Source organism: Tachysurus fulvidraco, chromosome 11 (assembly GCF_022655615.1).
Source record: "Tachysurus fulvidraco isolate hzauxx_2018 chromosome 11, HZAU_PFXX_2.0, whole genome shotgun sequence".
NCBI lineage: Eukaryota > Metazoa > Chordata > Actinopteri > Siluriformes > Bagridae > Tachysurus > Tachysurus fulvidraco.
Genome location: NC_062528.1, coordinates 17,066,609 through 17,088,563, shown reverse-complemented (window position 1 = coordinate 17,088,563; position 21,955 = coordinate 17,066,609). Strand labels below are relative to the sequence as shown.

At 37.6% G+C, this 21,955-nt stretch overlaps 1 protein-coding gene across 1 annotated transcript in view; it reads left to right on the top strand.

Annotated features, from left to right (window-relative positions):
- clstn2b (calsyntenin 2b) overlaps nucleotides 1-21,955 on the top strand; it is a 203,678-nt gene that overhangs the window by 147,051 nt on the left and 34,672 nt on the right. The window contains exons 7-8 of the mRNA XM_047821019.1: nucleotides 4,653-4,910; nucleotides 12,250-12,371. Coding sequence (XP_047676975.1) covers nucleotides 4,653-4,910; nucleotides 12,250-12,371 — 380 coding nt within the window. The remainder of the gene's footprint in view (nucleotides 1-4,652; nucleotides 4,911-12,249; nucleotides 12,372-21,955) is intronic.

Genomic DNA, 21,955 nt, shown 5'->3' with positions numbered 1-21,955 from the left:
TTAATGTGTTACTCGTAAAAAAAAATGGCTTTTTATCCATTTACAGTTTTTTTTTTTTACTGTTATGGAACTTCCACAAAACATGTTAGTCCCTGTTCTCACTTACATTATAGCAGCTATAATAAACGATATAATTTTCTGGATTTGTCTCATTTTCTTCTCTCTCGAATTACAAAAAAAGGATGCATTATGTTATGGAGACTCTGGGAAGCTTTTCTGTCCTCAGAAGAGCTGACACCTGAATCTCCTTCTATAAATATTTAAAGTATGTTCACGTAATTTCAGTTTCAATCGATTTGTATAGCACTTTTAACAATGAACATTGTCACAAAAAGGCTTTAATTCAGGATATAAATGTTTTTCAGTCTATTCTCAGTGAGCAAACCAGAGGCATCAGTAGCAAATTCCCTGAGAGGATATTAAATAGGTAGGTAGGTAGGTAGGTACGTAGGTAGATAGATAGATAGATAGATAGATAGATAGATAGATAGATAGATAGATAGATAGATAGATAGATAGATAGATAGATAGATAGATAGATAGATAGATAGATCTGTATAGTGTGATTATATGATATTTCCTTTCTATGATTGTATTCTATATGATCAAAAATGTGCAATTATATAACTTTTTTATATAAAAAATTATATGCAATTATATAACCAGGAAATTCAGTTTAGTTTTAAGATGAAGTCACTGGAGACTTAAGTATAAAATTGCTCGTATCAACTGCAGTCCAAATCCACCTTCATGTTTTTTTCCAGGAGTGAAATAAACAGTATATGTATTTCTTTGTTAAATAGCAGCATATTAAAAATCTTTTATTATTCTCTATAATTTGTTATTATTAGTGTTTGATTATATGGAGCATCTGAGACACTGTGAATGATTAAGGAAAAAATAACATATTAAAAGTGTTTATATAATATAATGTATATTAATATGAAACTCTTATTTGTATTCAGGTTAAAACTTTTAGCAGAGCCACAAGGATGGAAAATTAAGCAGCATCTTTGGACTAATCTGTTCTGAACCCTAACCCTATTTGGTTTCCATTCCGTCTTATTTTTTCTCCTTAAATAAGCTGTGACTGATGTAAAAGCAAAATCCAAAACTAAGTAAATGTTGTTAGCTGTAACCAAGAGCGGTGATTGTACATAGATATTTGTGTTTCCTATTTTGCACCCGTTTCCTAAAAGGCAATCTTCCTGCCACTGATTTTAATGAGCGAAGCTGTAGGATTAAAAAAAAGTCATAACAACTCTTTGTGAAATGGATTCCTCTCTTCGGCATCAGTACGTGCACAGGAACGAACATATTTGCGTGGATGTCAGAAAATGCCCCAGTAACAGCATATCCTCAGTGAGTGTTTGTCCTTGTGGCAGGATTTGATGATGGTATGTGTGTTTGCTTTCAGACGTTGTGTCTGTGTCATGATGCATTTGGGTAAACATGCTAGCGTGAAGACTAACACTCGAGGCTCAGAAGTCGATTTACTCCCTGGGGGGTGCATTTATTTACAGATGTGGGTTAAGAGAAATGCCGAACGTTGTAGTGCAGCATGGTGTGGTTGAAATGAAGGCTGTGAAATTTGTTCTGTGGTGTGCAAACGCTGGTGTATTTGGCTATATCAGGCTGTAGGTTCTGCTGGTGCATTTGCAGGGGAAAGAGAAAAGAGACAGAAGCAGCTCATAAGCTCTGCTTTGTCGATGGCTCTGCTCTCTGCAGCTTTTCATTTCGCCCCAAACGAGCTGCCAGATGGGGCGAGTGAGAGTGATGATTGCCCTCTAGCCTCGCATGTTTGTGCCTCGGGTACACGTGGCAGTGTTGTTATTAGGTGTCCATGCTGCAGATTCTGTGTGTCTGTGATGTGGATGATATGTTGACTAGTGGTTAAGGTGTTGGATGAGAAGGTCATGAGTTCGAATCCCAAGTCCATCAAGCTGCCACTGCTGGGCTCCTGAGCAAAACCCTTAACCCTCAGTCGCTCCCCTGCATAAATGAGATAAGAATGTACTGTAAGTCACTCTGAATATGGCTGTCTGTACGAATGATGGAAATGTGTCTGGTGTTGTAGTGTTCACCTCTGAGGCCTGGAATCATGTTGTGAAGTAAAACACACCTTTAGTGGATGCAGTCTTCTTTACATACTGTACATTAGCCTTTATAACACATTTATAAGCAATCCAAAGTCATTTCTAAAGTAATGCTGGATGATTTATGCAATTCTTATATTGAGTCCTTACTATATTAAAGTAGACCTTCATATAAAGTTATCCATTGTTAAAACAAAAAGCTTGATTTTTTTAATTCAGGGATGTGGTAGCCTAGTGGTTAAGGTGTTGGGCTACCAATCGGAAGGTTGTGAGTTCGATTCCTATGTCCACGAAGCTGCCACTGCTGGGCCCCTGAGCAAGGCCCTTAACACTCAAATGCTCAGTTGTATAAAAAAAATGTAAGTCGCTCTGGAAAAGGGTGTCTGATAAATGCTGTAAATGTAATTCGTTTACGTTCTGTATATATAGAAATGCTATCCAGAAAAAATAATCCACAACACGGTGGTGTGATGCAGCCTGACATGACCCAGAGTTATTGATTTCTCCCTATAGGTGATTATTTTTTAATTCCGATCATACCACAACAATTTAATAACAATTACACCAATATGTATTTATTACATTATGGCAGCTAGAAACAGTCTCTTCCTAACCAGTCTATTATTTTTCATATCTCTTTTAGTTAGTAAGCTTGTCAGGCTACACAGAAACAACAAACGATTCTGTCCGAATGACCTTCCTGTGGTGTAAAACTAGGGTTGCCACCCGTCCCGTGAAATACGGAATCGTCCCGTATTTACAGGCAAAATGACGCGTCCCGCGATATCAAATCAATACAGGATACGATTTATCCCGCATTTTACATAGGTCCACATTATACAGCATCCCATGCAAATTATCATAGCTGTGTATTCAATATGACCACTTAAGTTGTGATAGTGAGAGACTGAGTGCATCTGTTCACACTCAATAGATTTTCAATAGATATCTTATTATAATGTCCATCAATCTTAATATTTTTATGAATACATACCACACGCCATTGGGACTGTGGTCATCGTGGCCTCGAGGGGTGTGGCCCCCGCTGCGGCAGGCGTCCCTTATTTTTCTGTATTGAAGGTGGCAACCCTACGTAAAACTTACAAAGCATTTACACTGGAAACTCCTTAAACATCTTCTTACAAAAGGCTTAACCATAACAATGATTAAAAAAAACTTTTGTTAAATAACAGAACATTTTTGTTTGATCTGTTTATTAATAAGCTTAAACCATGTGAAGTCGCAGTAAATGACCTGTTACTACAGAAACAATACCTTATTAGAACAATCACATTTTTTAGAATCAAATCATATTATAAACCTGTCAGATGAATATATATTTAAATCATCAACCAAAATTCAGTTTTGCAGTTACAACATTATTAATTAGACACTTTCTACGGCGTCACTTACAGTATCCAAAGCCCATATGTCAGTTGAAAGCTTAGAAATGTAATAAGTGTAAGAGAAAATAAGACAGTATGTAAGGGAAGATATCTCAGAGATTTTGTGCTGTGAGTATAAGCAAATTACAGTCTGCTTAAAAACAGAAACAGTCTATGGATACTTATAACTCAAGCTTCTTCTCTCATCTCTACATTATTTCATATAAAGAAAAGATACCAAACACTCTTCAAAATATGACCTTAAAACTTAATATAAGACTCATAAGAAATCCCTGAGCATTATTTATTCAAAGCTTATGAATACTGTACCTTAGGTGCAGTGTAGATATTTTTACAATATACAGTACTTTTAGAGATCCTTCTATCATCACAGTACAGCAACTATTTTAACATTTTCTGGAGACCATCATTTGGCTAGGGTTAGTAAGGTTATGATGGTTCAGGAAAATAACTAACTAAGTAACTAACTAACTAACTAACTAACTGACTGACTGACTGACTGACTGACTGACTGACTACATGTAAAAGAAAAAGATAAAAACATTAATACATTTTAAGGATAGATAGATAGATAGATAGATAGATAGATAGATAGATAGATAGATAGATAGATAGATAGATAGATAGATAGATAGATAGATAGATAGATAGATAGATTCATTTCTGTCTGGGTTGTACCACAGAAATTGACAGATCAAAATTCACTATAGAAACATGGACAGACAGACAGATTGATGACAGAAACATATGGTGTTAATTCACAGATACTGGCATTATGACCGCTCTTGCCAGCATTATCTAATGATTACAGCCTAGTTAGTTATGTGTATTAGATGTAAGAACTAATCCTGCTTTTGCCACTACCCCAATAATCCATTCTGTTATTGAATACTTCAACCGGTTTCATGAACGTTAGACCTACAGATCTTTGTACAGTAAATGTGTTACTTTGAGTTTTGCTGATTTGAAAATATACATACAAATCTGTACATAGATTTTTTTTAGCTTCAGAGTTTATAACAGTTAATTAATGATGCTGTTGCCTTCATTATTTACCACATTTATAGTATTTATAGCGTTTATAGTATGTTTACATCTACGGATTCTAACGCTTCTTATGTGTTGTCCTGTTACCGTGGTGACACTCTAGGAGCTTCATCAGGCAGCACTGACCTTCTCCCTGCCCCGAGTGCAGCTTTTAATTGGACGATGTCATTGCTGACGGATGGCGGCCGCGACAGTGAGCTTATATTCCGTTTTGATGGACGACAGGCAGCAAAGATTCCGGACTGGGTTGCACCTCAGAACTTGACGGATCAGTTCACCATAGCGACATGGATGAAGCACGGGCCGAGCCCTGGACTGAGAGGGGAGAAAGAGACGCTGCTATGTAACTCAGATAAAACAGGTAAGAGAGTGAACTTTTTTCTCCTGGCCCCAACCTCACACAGTCACACACTTTGACAAGAAATGTACATAATTTCTTTTAAATAAAGCACATTTAGGTTAATATGGCGTAGGACTTTCTTCAAATGGATTAGAAGACTTCTTGTTCTTGTGTTTTGAAAAATAGTAGTTTACCCTCGGTCTCCTGCCGACCGCATGCCTTCAGGAAAACTGATGCCGGGGATTTTCAATTTGTGAGATAGTACAGCTTCTATTTCTTCTAAGAGATGATGAAATGTTTGCACAGATTAAAAAACTGCCTCCGGCAAATCTGCACAAGTCAATTAAATGAAAATTTAGTGACCTGGTAAGGGGAAAATTAGTTAGAAAAGCAACCAAGGTGTTTTGAATGAGCTATAGAGATTCACAGCTAACAGATGGATGGGGATAGGATGTGGATATTCAACAAACAACAGCTGAGGATGGAGGAGTGACATGCTTTATGAAGACCTGTCCTCTGGACCTCTGGTCTGCTGAGACCAACTGAAAATTTGGTCTCAGCTAAAAGGTTCTATTTTTGGTTAGAAACCTAACACTGCTCCTCATCCTGACAACATCATACCCACAGTAAAGCATGATGGTGGTAGCATTTTGATGAGATTATTGTTTGAGAGTTTCCAGTGGCTTCTTTGTAGAATCTCCTGCTACCACTCTCCATACCTGGTCTGGGACTTTTTGTTAACTTTAGATAAGAGTCATAAATCTTTATTGATATTTTTCCTGAATGTTGTCCTGGACTTGCTTTGACAGATCACTGGTCTCGATGATGCTATTTGTTAAGATATTTTTGAAGCCCTGCAGGAACGGGTGCATGTTTACTGATATCATGTGACAAGTTAATTGCACACATTCATTTGATTATGTGAGTTTTGATGACAATTTGATGCGTTGGATCAATGAAGAATCTTGATATTTGATTTCAGTTAGGTCCATTTCATTTCCAGGCTCCAAGACTTCAAATTTTTTTAGGGTCGTGGGGCCACTTACTTATGGAAGGCAGTGTGCATTAGATTTTTATAGCTGTCCCTTTGAGCACTTCAATTTTCTAGAAACTTTTTTTTTGTAATAGTTTTGCATTGTTCTTTTATTATGGACTCCTTGGCTTTATTTTGTGAGTTATATGTGAGAGTAATGAAATTGTGATCTGATATGCTACAGGGAACAATAGTAGCAGTTTTGATTCTGTTATTGGTTGCTCATCTGATATATAACTTGTCTAGCCCTGCAGCACTGATTCTACCCTGTCAAACTTGTTCAAGTATTTTATATTAACATTTCTTTCTTTCCGTTTACCAATTCGGACTTTTCACCGTCGAAGAGAATGGAAAATGTGGTTCTTTAATAATTCTGTCTAATGCCTTGTTAAAATATAAACTATACATATTTATAAAAGTCAGCACATGCTTCTTATATTCTACTTTGTAATGTAGTGCAATGTGGTGAAGCTTAGGACATGGTCTACTTTTGTAGATAAACTCCATTTGTGCTTTTTCAGATTGATATACTCAGACAGCATTGCTTGATTTGGTTTATGCCTTCTTATTAATGTTTAAAGGAGTGTTCCATGAAATCCTCTATGGTCTTAACAAGGGTTGAAGAGAAGCAAAGTAAAAAGAAGGAAGTTAAGATAAGGCCACCGCCCATGTGCATCTTTTTTCTTCTTTTTTTCAGATCTATTAGCTTTCCAATCTGCTGTTTAAATGCTAAACACGAAGCACTTCTGTTTGGAAACTGTTCATAGCCAGTATTTCACATTCGTGCCTTTAGGTCTGAAATCAGAAGTAATACCCTCATATCATGCCATCCGTGCATTTTTGGATAGATCTACTTTAATTTTGTTTTTGATGTTGTCTATTTCAATTCAAGCACATTCAGTTTTATTTGCATCGCATATTTAACAATGGATATTTTCCTAAAGCAGATTTACAGAACACAAAAAATATAGTACAAAAAGTTGAATATAATATAATGATTAATGTTATGCAAAAGTTCAAGATTAAGATTAGACTTATATTTCAATGTGTTTGTATTTATCTCCAATGAACAAGCCTGAGGTGACTGAGGTGACTGTGACAAAGAAAAACTCCCTTAGATTGAAGAGGAAGGAACCTTGAAAGGAACCTGACTCAAAAGGGAACCTCGTCCTCATTTGGGTGACAATTTAGGGTGTGATTATAAACTGTTATGAACACCGGAGAGTGTTATTATGAATAACGTCCTTTCTACACTTAGATACAGTCTGACAATTGTGTATTTTTTTGGAAGGTTGTCGTCCTCAAAGACAAGATGCCTCAGAATCCTCAAAGGTTTTTCCTCATATCAATTATTTTCATTGTATATACAGTCATGTTCAAAAGTTTACATTCCCTGAAAGAAATTGTTAATCATTGTTGCCATTTATTTGGGAAATATTTAAGGATAGTGGTCATATGAAGTCATTAAATATCACATACAGTAGTTGTTTGACTTTTTTTTAAAACCTAATGATAAATTAAATCACCTAAATAATTCTGATTAAAAGTTAACATATCCTTGAACGTTTGGCCACATTATAAACACACAGGTGGACACACAGAGGTTTAAATGGCTATTAAAGTGAAGATTCCATACCAGTGACTCACTGTAATTGAAATTAGTGTCTATACATAAATAGACTGTGAGTTTCTCAGCTCATGAGGTGATGCACTGACTTGGCTGGATATTGCACCATGGGGAAGACAAAAGAACTGCCAATGGACCTGTGTAATAAGGTAGTTGATCATTATAACGTAGGAAAAGGATATAAAAAGATCTCTCAACACTTGAAAATGCCAGTCAGTACTTTTCGGACTCTAATAAAGAGGTGGTGATGATTCTAAGGCACGGTCAGGTAGACCAAGAAAGGTGTCCTCCACTAATGCTGGAAGAATTGTTCAGGACGCAAAGAAAAACCCACAAACACTTGGAGAGAAATACAGACTGCTCTGGAAAAAAAGTGGTGTTATTGTTTCTAAGGTCATAATAAGAAGGTACTTAAACACAAAATGTCCTACATGGTCGAGATACCAGGAGAAAGCCGATACTGCACCAGATGCCACAAAAAGGCCGAGCTTTTATACACCAGTCAGCACCTAGACAACCCTCACAGCTTCTGGAGCAATCATTTGGAGTGATAAGACCAAATTTGAACTTTATAATCACAACCATAAACACTATGTTTGGAGAAGAGTCAACAAGGCCTACGGTGAAAAGTACACAATCCCCACTGTAAAGCATGGTGGTGGATTTCTTATGTTTTGGGGCTGTGTGAGCTCCAGTGACATGGAGAAGCTAGTAAAAATCGATGGCAAGATGAATGCAGCTTGTTATCAGAACCTACTGGCAGACAATTTGCATGGGACGATCTCGGATGTTCCAACATGACAATGATCCAAAGCACAAGGCAAAGTTGACCCTTCAATTGCTACAACAGAAAAAGGTGAAGGTTTTGGAGGCCATCACAGTCTTCTGACCTCAGTATCATTGAGCCACTTTGGGGAGATCTCAAACATGCATTATTACAAAAAACTGCTAAATGGGGCAGTAAATGATATGAAGAACTGAAGGTATACAAACTTTTGAACAGGGATTATTTCCTTTGTGTGTGTGTTATGTTTTGTTATCCTCTTGTGACGGGTCTCCAGCTTCTCCGCTACGGCCGGCCAGTGGGTTGAGCTGTACCGCTAAATCGTGTGCATCTGTTGCTTGTTATCGCTCCTTATTTAAGTTTGGTGTTGATTGGGATTTTTTTCCGCTTGGGTTTTGTTTGGGGTTGTTTTCTGTTTTGTTTCTTTCTTATTTTATAAGTATTGTTTTTCCTTTGTGTTCTCAAATACATTGTCACGTTTAAACTGCTAAAACGTTCTACCAAAGTTCAGACTAATTAATCACATTTTAAATAAAAGATTAAATGGTATCTTGGTTTTCACTGTGTCCTCCTTATTTTTCATGACTTGAGCCGGTTGTGACACTCTACATATTATCTTGATCCCTATAAGAAATAAAATACATTTGTTTTGCCTTCTCACTCATGATTTCTTTACAACAAGAAAAAACAAAAAACAGTACACATCGTTACACATGAACCAGAACTAGCAGGGACAGAAAAATGGAGAGTAAACTTTTAAATGGTCATTTTTATTTTAAATCTCTTCCACACGTTGAAGTTGATATTCACAAAGTTATTTGTAACCATTACAAAGTAAAATGTTCTTATAACCGGAATACTTCATAAATGTTTATGTTGATTTATGTTGAATATTTTAACTGCTACTATGTTAAAGGTGTGTAAACTACTGTAAAAAGCACCTTATTTGTTTTTTGTTTGCAAACCAAATGTTACTGAACTTTTGTTCATACGGTATACAGTAGCAGCACAAGTGTGATACACTTCTTTTGAATTTATTATTAAATTTTGTGCATAACAGTGCAAAAAAAATCATGCGTTTAATTGCGATTAAAAGTTGTAATCGTTGCCCAGCGCTAAGATCTATACTTTCAGCACTCTGTTTGTTTTGTGTCTTTTTGATTAGATTCCAATTCATATTCAGGTAAAAATTTGCAAAACAACATTCTGTGAAATTTGAAAGCAAGTAAAAAAAATCATTGGATGTTGTAGACTGTACTTGTGCACATAATGTACCATCCAAACTCAAGAAACATTAAAACTCTGTCATCATCTACATTCTCTTCATTTCCCTCATTATCGGTTAAAACATATTGCACACTTTTTCTAGTTTTTTTCACTTTCCAGATTACACTTTTAGTTCCTTGCATAATCATGCTCATTATTATACTGTGGCTCAGGTAATGGAGTGTTGCATGACTTGTGAGAGTCACTCACCTCCTGTGGAGCCTTAGGCTCTTTACCAGTCTCATTACAGTTTCCTTCCAGGAGACTCATGGTGTTAACTCCAGCTGTTTTTTATAGCCATGGATGTTCTTTCTCTCGCCTTCTTCATTAGCCTCTTTACTTTGTTCGATTTGTAAAAGCTTGCCTTTATTTTTTTTGCTTTCTCAAGATCTGTTTTAAGCAGTACAGTTTTTTTCTGGTTATCTAGTTTCAAGAGTTTATTGTCATCTGTACAGGACACAGTTAGGTACACAATACATTGAAAAAGTCTCCTCCAGCATTCTTGAAAAGTCTCCTCCAGGAAATAAGGACGATACAAAAAGATAAATAAGATAAAATAAGTCTATGTGTGCATTGTATACAAAAAAAGAGTGTACAGCTGCGAGATAAACAGTATATATGTGTGTAGACAGAGTGGGTTAAAGCTTAAGAAGTCGTGGCCTAATAGTTAGAGAGTCTGACTCCTAACCCTAAGGTTGTGGGTTCGAGTCTCGGGCCAGCCATGACTGAAGTGCCCTTGAGCAAGGCACTGAACGCCCCCAACTGCTCCCCGGGCTCCGCAGCATAAATGTCTGCCCACTGCTCTGGGTGTGTGTGTTCACGGTGTGTGTGTTCACTGCTGTGTGTGTGCACTTTGGATGGGTTAAATGCAGAGAACAAATTCTGTGTATGGGTCACCATACAGTACTGTACTTTCTTTTATGTCATGTCACTTGCACTTAATACCTCTTTTTTTCTTTCAAAACAGCACGAACAATTATTTGTCTCTGTACTCATTTCTCATTGATACCTCTAAGGTCTTATCAGATGTCATCAGACATATAAACACCTGTCACCTGAATGAAAATACATGTTTTCAGCTCAGACATTTGCAGCCTAGAGGGTGTCTCTGGCACATTTCCAAAACTTAGTAAGCTCTTTAGTGATTGTTTCATTAGACACGAAAGGTGGACTATTTGAAAAGGTGCACACAAGGGTGTTATCAAAACAAAAGTATCCTATCCCCAAATCCCTCTCCTAACTAGCTGCTTTATTAAACTTTCCTTTCTTAGTCACACAAAGACGTTCGTATTCATCCTGGAAGCTGAATTAATGTGTTTTTATGGCTTATAATATCCCCTATAGCCATAAACACAACTTTGAGGTATTCATTAACATCCCTTTTTAATTGAGAAAGCCAGCATTTCCCCCTCAGGGAGAGACTCAAAGCCTCTCTTGCACAAATGATAGTGTCCTACTGTGCAAACGACTCCGGACAAATAAGTGCAAAATATTAACATGATAAAAAAGATAGGGAAAATAGTTAAGCATTCATGATACAGGTACAAAAAAGAGCGCAAAAATACAAATACCACTTCGACTTCCCATCATTAGAGAGAGAAGGGAAGGGAAGGGAAGGGAAAGGAAGGAAGGAAGGAAGGAAGGAAGGAAGGAAGGAAGGAAGGAAGGAAGGAAGGAAGGAAGGAAGGAAGGAAAGGGAATGGGGAAAGGAAGGAAGGAAGGAAGGAAGGAAGGAAGGAAGGAAGGAAGGAAGGAAGGAAGGAAGGAAGGAAGGAAGGAAGGAAGGAAGGAAAGGGAATGGGGAAAGGAAGGAAGGAAGGAAGGAAGGAAAGGGAATGGGGAAAGGAAGGAAGGAAAGGGAATGGTGAAAGAAAGGAAGGAAAGGGAACAGAGGAAGGAAAGGGAATGGGGAAAGAAAGGAAGGAAAGGGAACAGAGGAAGGAAAGGGAATGGGGAAAGAAAGGAAGGAAAGGGAACAGAGGAAGGAAAGGGAATGGGGAAAGAAAGGAAGGAAAGGGAACAGAGGAAGGAAAGGGAATGGGGAAAGAAAGGAAGGAAAGGGAACAGAGGAAGGAAAGGGAATGGGGAAAGAAAGAAAGGAAAGGGAACACAAGGAGTTAATGAACTCTGAGGGAATGCAGATCTCTAAAAAATATATATATATATCTCATAAATTTATCCAGATGTCCATGACAGCTGTATTGCCTCTTCCAAGGTTAATCAGCTACAAATATCATGTTCCTTGTAAAGACTAGGCACATTCCACAAATGTCCTTCTGTATCTAATATTACTGTTAAATTACTTCTATTCATTTTAACACATTTTGCAATTATAGTAACTAACAAAGAGAATTGAAGCTAATTTTAAAAAATACAAAATAAAATAAGAATAGTGAGTAATGTGGTGAGATGAAAGAAGAATGGAGAGGATAGCAGGGTTCAGGAGGAGAACAGGTGAGTAAGACAGGATGGGAAGAATGTGAGAGAGGATGAATACATCAGCAGTTTCCTCTGCCCCTGTTCACTTTATCACTTCTGTCTACCGAGTTCAAATTACTGACCTTGCATGATAATTAATATTCTCTCTCTCTCTCTCTCTCTCTCTCTCTCTCTCTCTCTCTCTCTCTCTCTCTCTCTCTCTCTCCTACAGAGATGAACAGGCATCATTACTCTCTGTATGTGCACAACTGCAGACTGGTGTTCTTATTGAGGAGGGATTACACCCAGAGCTCCTCGTTCAGACCAGCCGAGTTTCACTGGAAACTGGAACAGGTGAGGATAGAGAAATGAAAAAAGAGGAAAGCATGAAGTTTTTTTGTCTGTGTATATCTGCCATATGAACTATTGTCATTGAGGAAATCAGAGATGAAAAGAAAGATGGAAGAGCCGTAAGATTGAGGAATGACACAGGTCAGAGGTCTTCGGTGGACAGCTGAGTCCTTCTCAGAGAAAGTGGCATGATGGGTCATTTAATGTGGCAGAGATGCTGTATTGATTGGACAAGGACAAAAAGACACAATATAACAAGAATCATGTCAGCAGTGTCATTGTGTGTGTCTAAAAGTCAGTTTTATCGACCTTGGATCAGAGCCGTCACAACATCCTTAAGTGAATAACCAATCAAAAGCTCGACCATATGATCATATGATCATGACAGTAATTAGCATAATGTTTACTAGCTTGCTCGTTCACTTATCCGGCTCTTTTATGTCATTTACTTTAGACAAGGTAACTATTTAAACCTAAATTTGCTTATATAGTCAGATTAGATTGAATAAAGAAGGTCTGGTATTGCATTAAAAGGCCACGTTGTTAAGGAGTTTAATTATGTTCTGCAAATTGCTATTTGTTATTATATTATTTATTCTATGGTCCTCGTTTTCTCCACATATAATTTTAGCCCGTGGCTGCTTCTGGTTTTAAAAATGAATCTAGAAATGAACATTTAGAACATTAAACCAATACAAAAACAGTTAAAGAAAGTGGAATTGTGTTATATACCTTAATTCTTTTACTATAACATTAAACTAATTAAACTATTTAAAAAAAAACTCTACAATCTTCGTTTTGCATTCAAAATGTTTGCTTTTATTTCTGCTTATAATTTAGAATTAACCAAATTAATTTATGCCTGAGCCTCTGAGTAATTCTGGCTATAATGTTTTATTCATTATTTAAGAATTAAAAATGAATCACGATAAATCACAAACAAATCAATTATTTCTTCTGTCATTGATATTGCATCAGCCAATATTAGTGCTTTTTTAAATTATTTTGCTCTTTAAACTTCTTTCTTTCATTCTTTCATTCTTTCTTTCTTTCTTTCTTTCCTTTCTGTCTCTGTCCCTCTGGTATGATTGAGAAAGCTCCAGGGCTAAAAGTTTCATTAAGCCCTCAATCTTTCACTCGCCTCCGTAATCTTTAAAGCTAAATGACCTCTTTAGTATTGCCAACTCTTTCCCCCTCATCTCTCTTACTCTCGCTTTCCATCTCACTCTCCTCCCTTCGTCAGCCTGCACTAATCAATTTCCACAAATCCACCTTGCGCATACATGCGTGCGGATGAAAGAGACGAGGATCTGTTCAAATGTCAGCGTCTGATCATGAGAGAAGGAAAATGATGGCAATTACTGTTGTAAATTAGCCTCTGTAATTTCGCTCTGTTGGTGTAGGAATATATCCTTTCAGCCAGAGCAATGTTAATGTAACACAAGCACGTATATTTTAAATCGGCTACATGGGCACTTAGTCCAGCACTACGGGAAGTAAAGGAGTAAAGGTGAGAGAGAGAAAAAAAATATAGAGGGAGAGAGAGAAAGAAAGAGAGAGAGAGAGAGAGAGAGAGAGAGAGAGAGAGAGAGAGAGAGAGAGAGAGAGAGAGAGAGAGAGAGAGAGAGAGAGAGAGAGAGAGGTGTGTGATGTGTGTAGCACATGTACCAATTAAACATCTGGCACATAATAGGCACTCCAGAGTCCCTGTATGTAGCATACATGCAATAGGTACACAGTAAAACAGCAAACAATGCATACAGGGCAGAAATATATCGCTATCCATTAATCATACAAATATAAAAAGGGCAATCAAATTATGGAAGCAGCTAAAAAATAGCACCTAAGCTCATATTATTAGAAAGCTCTGCAATAGCAGGAGCTGAGTAAGGAAAATAGTCGTCTTTTTTTTTCTCAACGACACTCACAATCCCTGAAGATTTTATATTTTTTTATCTTTTTTTATTTTTTAGGATTTCTTGACTTTAGGGTATCAGCCCAAAATTAGAAGAAGACAGAGCACAACACATTCACATTAAAATGGAACATGTTTTTAGTATTTTATATATCTATATATAGATAATATATAGATAATATAGAATATAGCTTTATATTATACAGAGTGAGCATTTTGCACTCTGTAAAGATTTAACACCTTAATCTTTCCATCAAGTCCTTCATTCATTCCCACTAACTATATTATTCTGGCCAAGGTCACAAAGGATCCGGAGTCTGGCATGGGAATGCTAGGCATGAGGTGGGAATACACCCTGGTTTAAAATGCATTATTTTGCTTCACAGGGAAGCTTGCACACACACACACACACACACACACACACACACACACACACACACACACACACACTGTGGTCTTATTGTGTAGCATTTTTTATTATTTTTTAACCAGATTTGATTTATTGCTCTTAAACAGCAGTGCTTAGTGACCGAGATTTAATAAGCTTTGAGATCTCTGAAGTTAAGCAAGGCACAGTACTGTATAGTGGTGTGTAGTAACGTTAAAGTGAAAAAAAACATTAGTACTGCAGATTTTAATTGTCATGAATTTCAACTTTCAGTTCACAGAGTGGTTTTTATGTCATTTTGTTTCTGTTATTTTCTGCCCTGCTCTTCCCCGGTCCTGTTATTTGACTGTGTTCACCTATTCTGTGTCTTATCCTTGACTGGTTGCTGTACTTATACTCTGTTCATTGCATAGTACATGTACCTTATGTATCTTATTGTATATTTCTAGCCACAAAACCAAAGCCATAGTAACTCAAGTGTGTCATATGGGCAGATTTTTCCTGTGATTATGGATCATTTCCGTTTGCCACTGTGTTTTGACTCCTGTAGTGGACATGACCGACATTATGGAAAAGCATCCTTATGAAAACTTAATTAGCTAACGTAACTAATTCTATTAAAATGTTTATAAATCATACATTTATCTACCTACTGGCATGGTTTATTGAGGTGAGAGGAAAATTGTGAACCAGAAATAAACCCACACAGATTGTAACCCAAGTTTAGGATTGAACAGTAAGATGGTAGGTAACACTACCCCCTGCTCGACCCCAGGCAAATTCTTTTATCAATGAATTCTCTGACAATTTTATCAAAATTCTTTCAGACATTGTTTTTACTACAAGCAGCAAAGCAATTTTAGCGACAGAGGAATCAATATCGATCTTAGTGTGACATTTTCTTTCATTTTACTAGCCTATTATTGCTGAAGTAACATTAAAATTTCAACATAGGGACCAAATTGCAAAGATGAAGGAAGTGTCATGATATTAACCATTAACAGATAATTAACTATTGGTCCAAATGAAATTTTTTTTTCATACAATATTTTGTTTAAAAGTAGATTCTAGCATTTAAAAATCTGTTAGAAAGAATTAGTACAAGGAGATTAGCAACATAAGACAGAGAAGTCGAGGTGATTATTTATTTGTTTGTTTGTTTGTTCATTTTTTTTGCTTATTGAAGTGTTTGGTGAAGAACTGCTGCGAGTCTTTTGTCTTTGTTAGAAGAACAGCTCGTGACTCAGCTGTTCAAATGCTCAGCTCAGAAGCTCATTCCACCACCTGGGTACCAGGACAGGGATGATTTGATGCATGTCTTCCTTATATCTTGAGGGATGTTGGGTCAAGTCAAGCTGTGAAATGAACATGGCTCTGAGCAGGGTTTGACAAATGCCTTAAGGTGGGTGGAGTGTTTTCGTTTTTGTCTCTGAAACGTGAAGGAGATCCTTAGCAAGGCAGAAGTCCAATCTGGAATGAAGCAGGAATACTGTAGAGCTTGTGCTGGGTTACAATAAAAAGAGATTTAACTTGTGTTACAACTAATTAAGCAGTGCACCTTTAACTGCAACAGCTAGCACCCTTAGTATAAAACTCTTCCTACATTTCATAGCTTAAGGGAACCTGAAACCACTCTTGACCACACACCTGTGTCAATTAATTAGCAATTTAACAACATACACACTAAAACAATACTAAAGTCAACGGTTCAGAGCCAAGGGGATAGTAAACAAAAACAGGGGTCTCATTTATTAAAGTGTGCACAGAACAAGTTCTAATTCTGTGTGTAAGAAGCACCAGTATACCCAAGAACACTGGCATTTATCACACATGCATAAGCATAGCTGTGAGGTGACAGATAAATCCTACACAATCTATATGAGCATCATTTACACAAAGAACCACCCACAAATCACCATATATGGTAAACAACTTCGCTTCAGAAGCTTGATTTTATGGCCTTGTCTCCACTATTTAATAGTAGATTTTATGGCCTTGTCTCAACTGTATTCAATAGCACCTGGAAAACTTGCCATGATGTAAAAATCCAAGGTTACGTCTGTCTTTCCGCTGCCGTGTTTGGAAATGTAACATGTAATATAAATGCATGTGTCATTACTTAGCTTAGTTCAGGAAATGCCAGATCTGCCTTCAATTTCTCATTGTAATACATGAGGAATCAAAAACATATTCCGTATTCGGAACATCTCTTTTGTGTTATACTTTATATTTAATATGTGACCTGACTTTACCTTGGGCACCATTTCGAGCAATTACTGTCTGTTATGCTGACGTGAATGACAATAAGTGGGACGGCAGCTATTCATCAGCAGTTAACGATTACACTTTTCTGTATGTTTGTGTATAGAAAGTGTCTGGAGTAGCTATATATATTTATATATACATCTTTATGTACAAGCATAAACTGATAAATCATACTCTAGGTGTAGAAAACCATGAGCATGCAAGGTTGATAACTACCAGAGAACCAGCCGATACCTCAAAGCACTGATTGAAATCAACTGATTGGTTTCTCATTATTAATTCATTGTTGGTTCCTTTGGAGCTGCTGCTGCTACCAAACCTGCCTGATTTACACCACATTTCTTCCTACACCCTGTTTCTACTACTTACTGTATTATTGGCTGTTGTCTGTAACAGTAATGCATTTACATCATTGAACAGCATTTGCTACAGTTTTCCAAGACTAAAATATTTAATGTAATTGTCATTCTTTAATTTCCACCAGCTCTCAAACCCAAATGGATCTTGTGGTGCCAGTAAAGGAGTTTGAATTGAATAGAGTGGAATTGAATTATATGGAATTGAGAGAAAAGAGAGACTATATGAACAGGAGATTGGATTTTTCGTCCAACTGTGCAGAGAATTGAGCAGCTGAGAGAATAACTAACCCCATGCACACCCACACACACACACACACACACACACACACACACACACACACACACACACACACACACACACACACACACACACACACACACACACACACAGTGTGTTTGTATATCATCATCCATATGACCTTCACCATGGTTCTCCACTCAGCCTCACACTTCAGCACTCCATCCAGAAAGACCACCACCACCCACTAGAGAGAGAGGGAGAGAGGGAGGAAGAGAGAGAGAGAGAGGGAGAGGGAGAGAGAGAGAGAGAGAGAGAGAGAGAGAGAGGGAGAGAGAGAGAGAACATAGTCATAGGACCTTTGTGAGAAACTTCTATTCACACTAAACAAAATAGCTCTTCTAGGGTTTTTTATTGATTGTTTTTGTTTTCAGCAGTTTTCCTCATTCTGATGTGCCAAATGTCCCCACAAGGTAAAAATGATCAGTTATTCCTATCCTTGTGGGGATTCCTGGGATCCTTTCTCTCCCAGCAAGGCACACACACTCACACACACACACAGGCGCGCACACACACACACACACACACACACACACACACACACACACACACACACACACACACACACACACACACACACACACACATGCACATATTATTAACCTGTGCCTTCTTTAAAATTCATATAGTGTTATCTTATTCCCTCTGTAAACTCAAGGGTTTCAAGGAATCCCCAATACACACACAGAGTCTATAATCTCCAAGTTTCAGACGCTAAATGTAATGATGTTATGTTATTTGATGAAGAGAGACACAGGAGGAGCTCACAATAGGGCTAAGGGGCATTTTAGTCCTCAGAATAGCAATGAGGACATCAAACAGTTCGAACACAAGGCTGCAAATCGATGGACAGTCAGAACTGATAGGGTGTAATTGTGAAGGCTTTTCTCTGACTTCGAAAGATAGTCCACAGCAGGGTTCAGAGAACAGCCAAACATGGTCAGAAAAACAGGTCAAAAAAGGAAACCTTTACAATTTTCGCCTTCACAACCAATATGGACCAATTTGCACCTTTGAAAAGGTTCATGTACAGAAATGTTATTGAGCCTGTGCCTTCTGATATGTATGATAAAGATGATAAGGCTAGTGATGAGACATGCTATTTGTACAGCGCAAAATCTAACTCTTACTCACTTTCCTTCATTGTACCTCTGCTGATAAACTAAATAGGTAAACTTCTAGCACCAAACTTATATAGACTTATACGGCTGAATCCTTAATGCTGGTAATCCATCAAGGTCAAAATATAGCCTAAGTAGGTCAAAACCCGAAACTCTAGGAACAAGACTTGTGAAACAAGAAATAGAAGGTACTATGAAATAATAAACAAGATCAGAAATACACTGGACTACTTACAGAAGCAAACCCTAGGGGAATAGACATGGACTTGACAGAAGATATGTTTTATTAAGCCACAATGACCCTTCCCATGCAGTTACTAAAGATAAATGAAATAACCACGTAAATATATCATGTAGTGTTACAGATTCATATTAATGAATGTGCGCTTTCTTTGTTCAGCAAGCTTCAAATCTGGTTACTCAAAGCATGAAAGATCCCAGTCTGATGCACCTCTGGTCTGTGGCAAGCTGTAGTTTGCCTCATATTCTCTATTTGTTTTCTATCTTTTCAAGAAACAGATAACAGATTTAAAATGCAAGTCCAGGTAAAGTTTAATACAAAGAAAATAAGGTGCAAAAACATAACAGTTCCAAAACATCAGTATTTGCACACAAAACAAATAATGGCAAAAATAGGGAAAACAATCAAGAAAATAGGAACATTCAAAAATATTGGAACATATCGGAGCAAAAGCAATTGAACAACAAACACAGTAGAGTCCAATCCATAATCTAAAATGAATTAGAATCTCTTTGTGAGGATGACCTTCATGTCACACTAAATTAAAATATCATGTACAAATGCACAGGGTTTTTGCGTTTACCAGCCAGTAGAAAGTTATAGACAACTATCAATGACATTTCAATAAGAGCACACCGTGAATTGTTTTGTTCAGTACCTTGAAAATGCAAATGCAAACAATGTTTATTTATTAACAACTGGCACATCGTACACTTTGTAAATTTTCATTTATATTTCTATTTAATGTGGTGGAATATCATATACATTGATATTGGCATCGAACAGCAATAAACAGTCAACTCAACCGCCTAGCTTTTTCTCTTCTGTGAATTTAAAAATGTAAAGCAAGCTTTTGGTGTAGCAGAGAAATCAGAAAGGACTCTTATTCTGAAGATTTTCCTCTTTTGGAAAACATAGTTACTTTTAACAGAATTTGCTCTGTCGGTTGCAAAGCATGGAGATGGAGAGTCCCTTTACAAATATTATCATTATAAACATCTGACAGAAATCTTCACTAAGTTAACAACGAAACATTCTCTAATCCACTCACGAAACATTCATTATATGTGTCCTTGTGACTTATATGTTATTAGAGAAACAACTCGAATGAATGCATTAATATGAAACTGATTTGCAGCTAGACTACTATAAGGGCTGTCGGAGGAAATGAATCAGCACTTGCTGACGGTTCAGAATTAAGAATTTGCTGTGAAATAAATGTTTTTTAACCAATATATGATTGCATAGGGACAGAGTTTGTGAGTTTTCACCCATTCTTCAGTGATTCTCCAGTCTAAAGACATGCAGCATAGGCTGATTAGCATCTAAACAATTGTGTGTAGTATGCGAATGGGTGAGTAAGTGTGTGTGATGGGTCGGGACGTCCCGTCAGGTGTCTTTGGGCATCAAGGCAGGATGCACCCCGGACGGAGTACCAACCCATCGCAGGGCACACACACTCTCATTCACTCACACACTCACACACTACGGACAATTTTCCAGACATGCCAATCAACCTATCATGCATGTCTTTGGACTGGCAATCGAACCCCCAACCCTGGAGGTGTGAGGCAAACGTGCTAACCACTAAGCCACCGTGCCCCCCTCTACTGAAATAGACTCCAGGTTTCTTGTGGGCATGTGGAAAAGAAGCGACACATATGTTGTATGGGTAGGTGATGCATGATGAGTGTAAATGATCATTTCAACAGTTATTAAAATATTAAAGTATTACTCTGTCTATTCTGACTTTGATTCTATGCTGTAAACATTATTTTTATGCATCACAGAAACTAAAGCTTGCTTAGCTCCACCTAATGACTTGAACAAAAGATCAGCATGATTTCCTGGACCTTCTCTCTATCTCCTTTTCTTCCTGGTACTCTAATCTATCACCTATAATAAGACAAATAAAAGACATTTATTGTGTTTCTTCAGTGCCCTTGATAACTCCTGCTCACAGATTATTACAAAACTGCTACTTTATTTTGCATAGCCAATCTAGACATGCAGCTTTGTTTTTCTTTGCTCTGTTTCTCTCTTTCACTTCCCCTCTGTCACATTGATAAATTGCTTTGCTTTTTAAAAAAGGGTTCAGCTCTAAGTCTTTTAGCACCTCATTGATTCAGCAGTCTACTCTAACTGAGCACATGTGAGAACATATCACCTTCAGGCACTCTCCCCTTAAATTGACCTCCGCCCTGTGTGTGTGTGTGTGTGTGTGTGTGTGTGTGTGTGTGTGTGTGTGTGTGTGTGTGTGTGTGTGTGTGTGTGTGTGTGTGTGTGTGTGTGTGTGTGTGTGTGTGTGTGTGTGCATTGTACTCAATAAAATCAGAAATAGTATTAACTAAGTCCACACAGCAGCACAATAACAAGTGATAAATAGCCAACTTTGTATGTATGTACATAGAGGTCTTATAGTATGTCTTATAGTGAAAGGAGGCAAGGTGAGGTAAAAGGAGATGGGGTAGAACTAGGTTTATTGGGTGCAGCCTTGTCTGTCAGTGGGATCTGGACGAATTTGTGCTAAACCATTTTATACAACCCCTGATTCTTATTGAGGTTGAGTCATTGCTGCTGCTCTGATAGTCTGCCAGCTGTGAGGGCTTCTGCCAACCATGGCTTTGCAGCCATGTGATCTCCCACTTTTCATAACCTCAGTGGTGCCGTCCTTTAAACACTAAGACGGCGGTCATGCGAGAAGCATATTTATGCTGCATTTGGACAATGGTATGGACAATGAAGTTGATGTTGAAGTCAGGATTCCAGCAGAAGCGAGGAACTTTGAGCTTCTTCTTGAGCTCCACACCATCTCAATGGTTCACTGTACCCGGTCTGGCTGATTTTTCTTGATGAGGTCTGACAGATAGGAGGCTAGCAAGGAGACATTAGGCACAAAGTCTGTAGTGCCCTGCCAAACCTAGAAAGGCACGTACCTGTTGTGGGACATGGGTTCTCTTTGACTCCTTTCGTATTCTTCTCCTGTGGCTTCAGCAATCC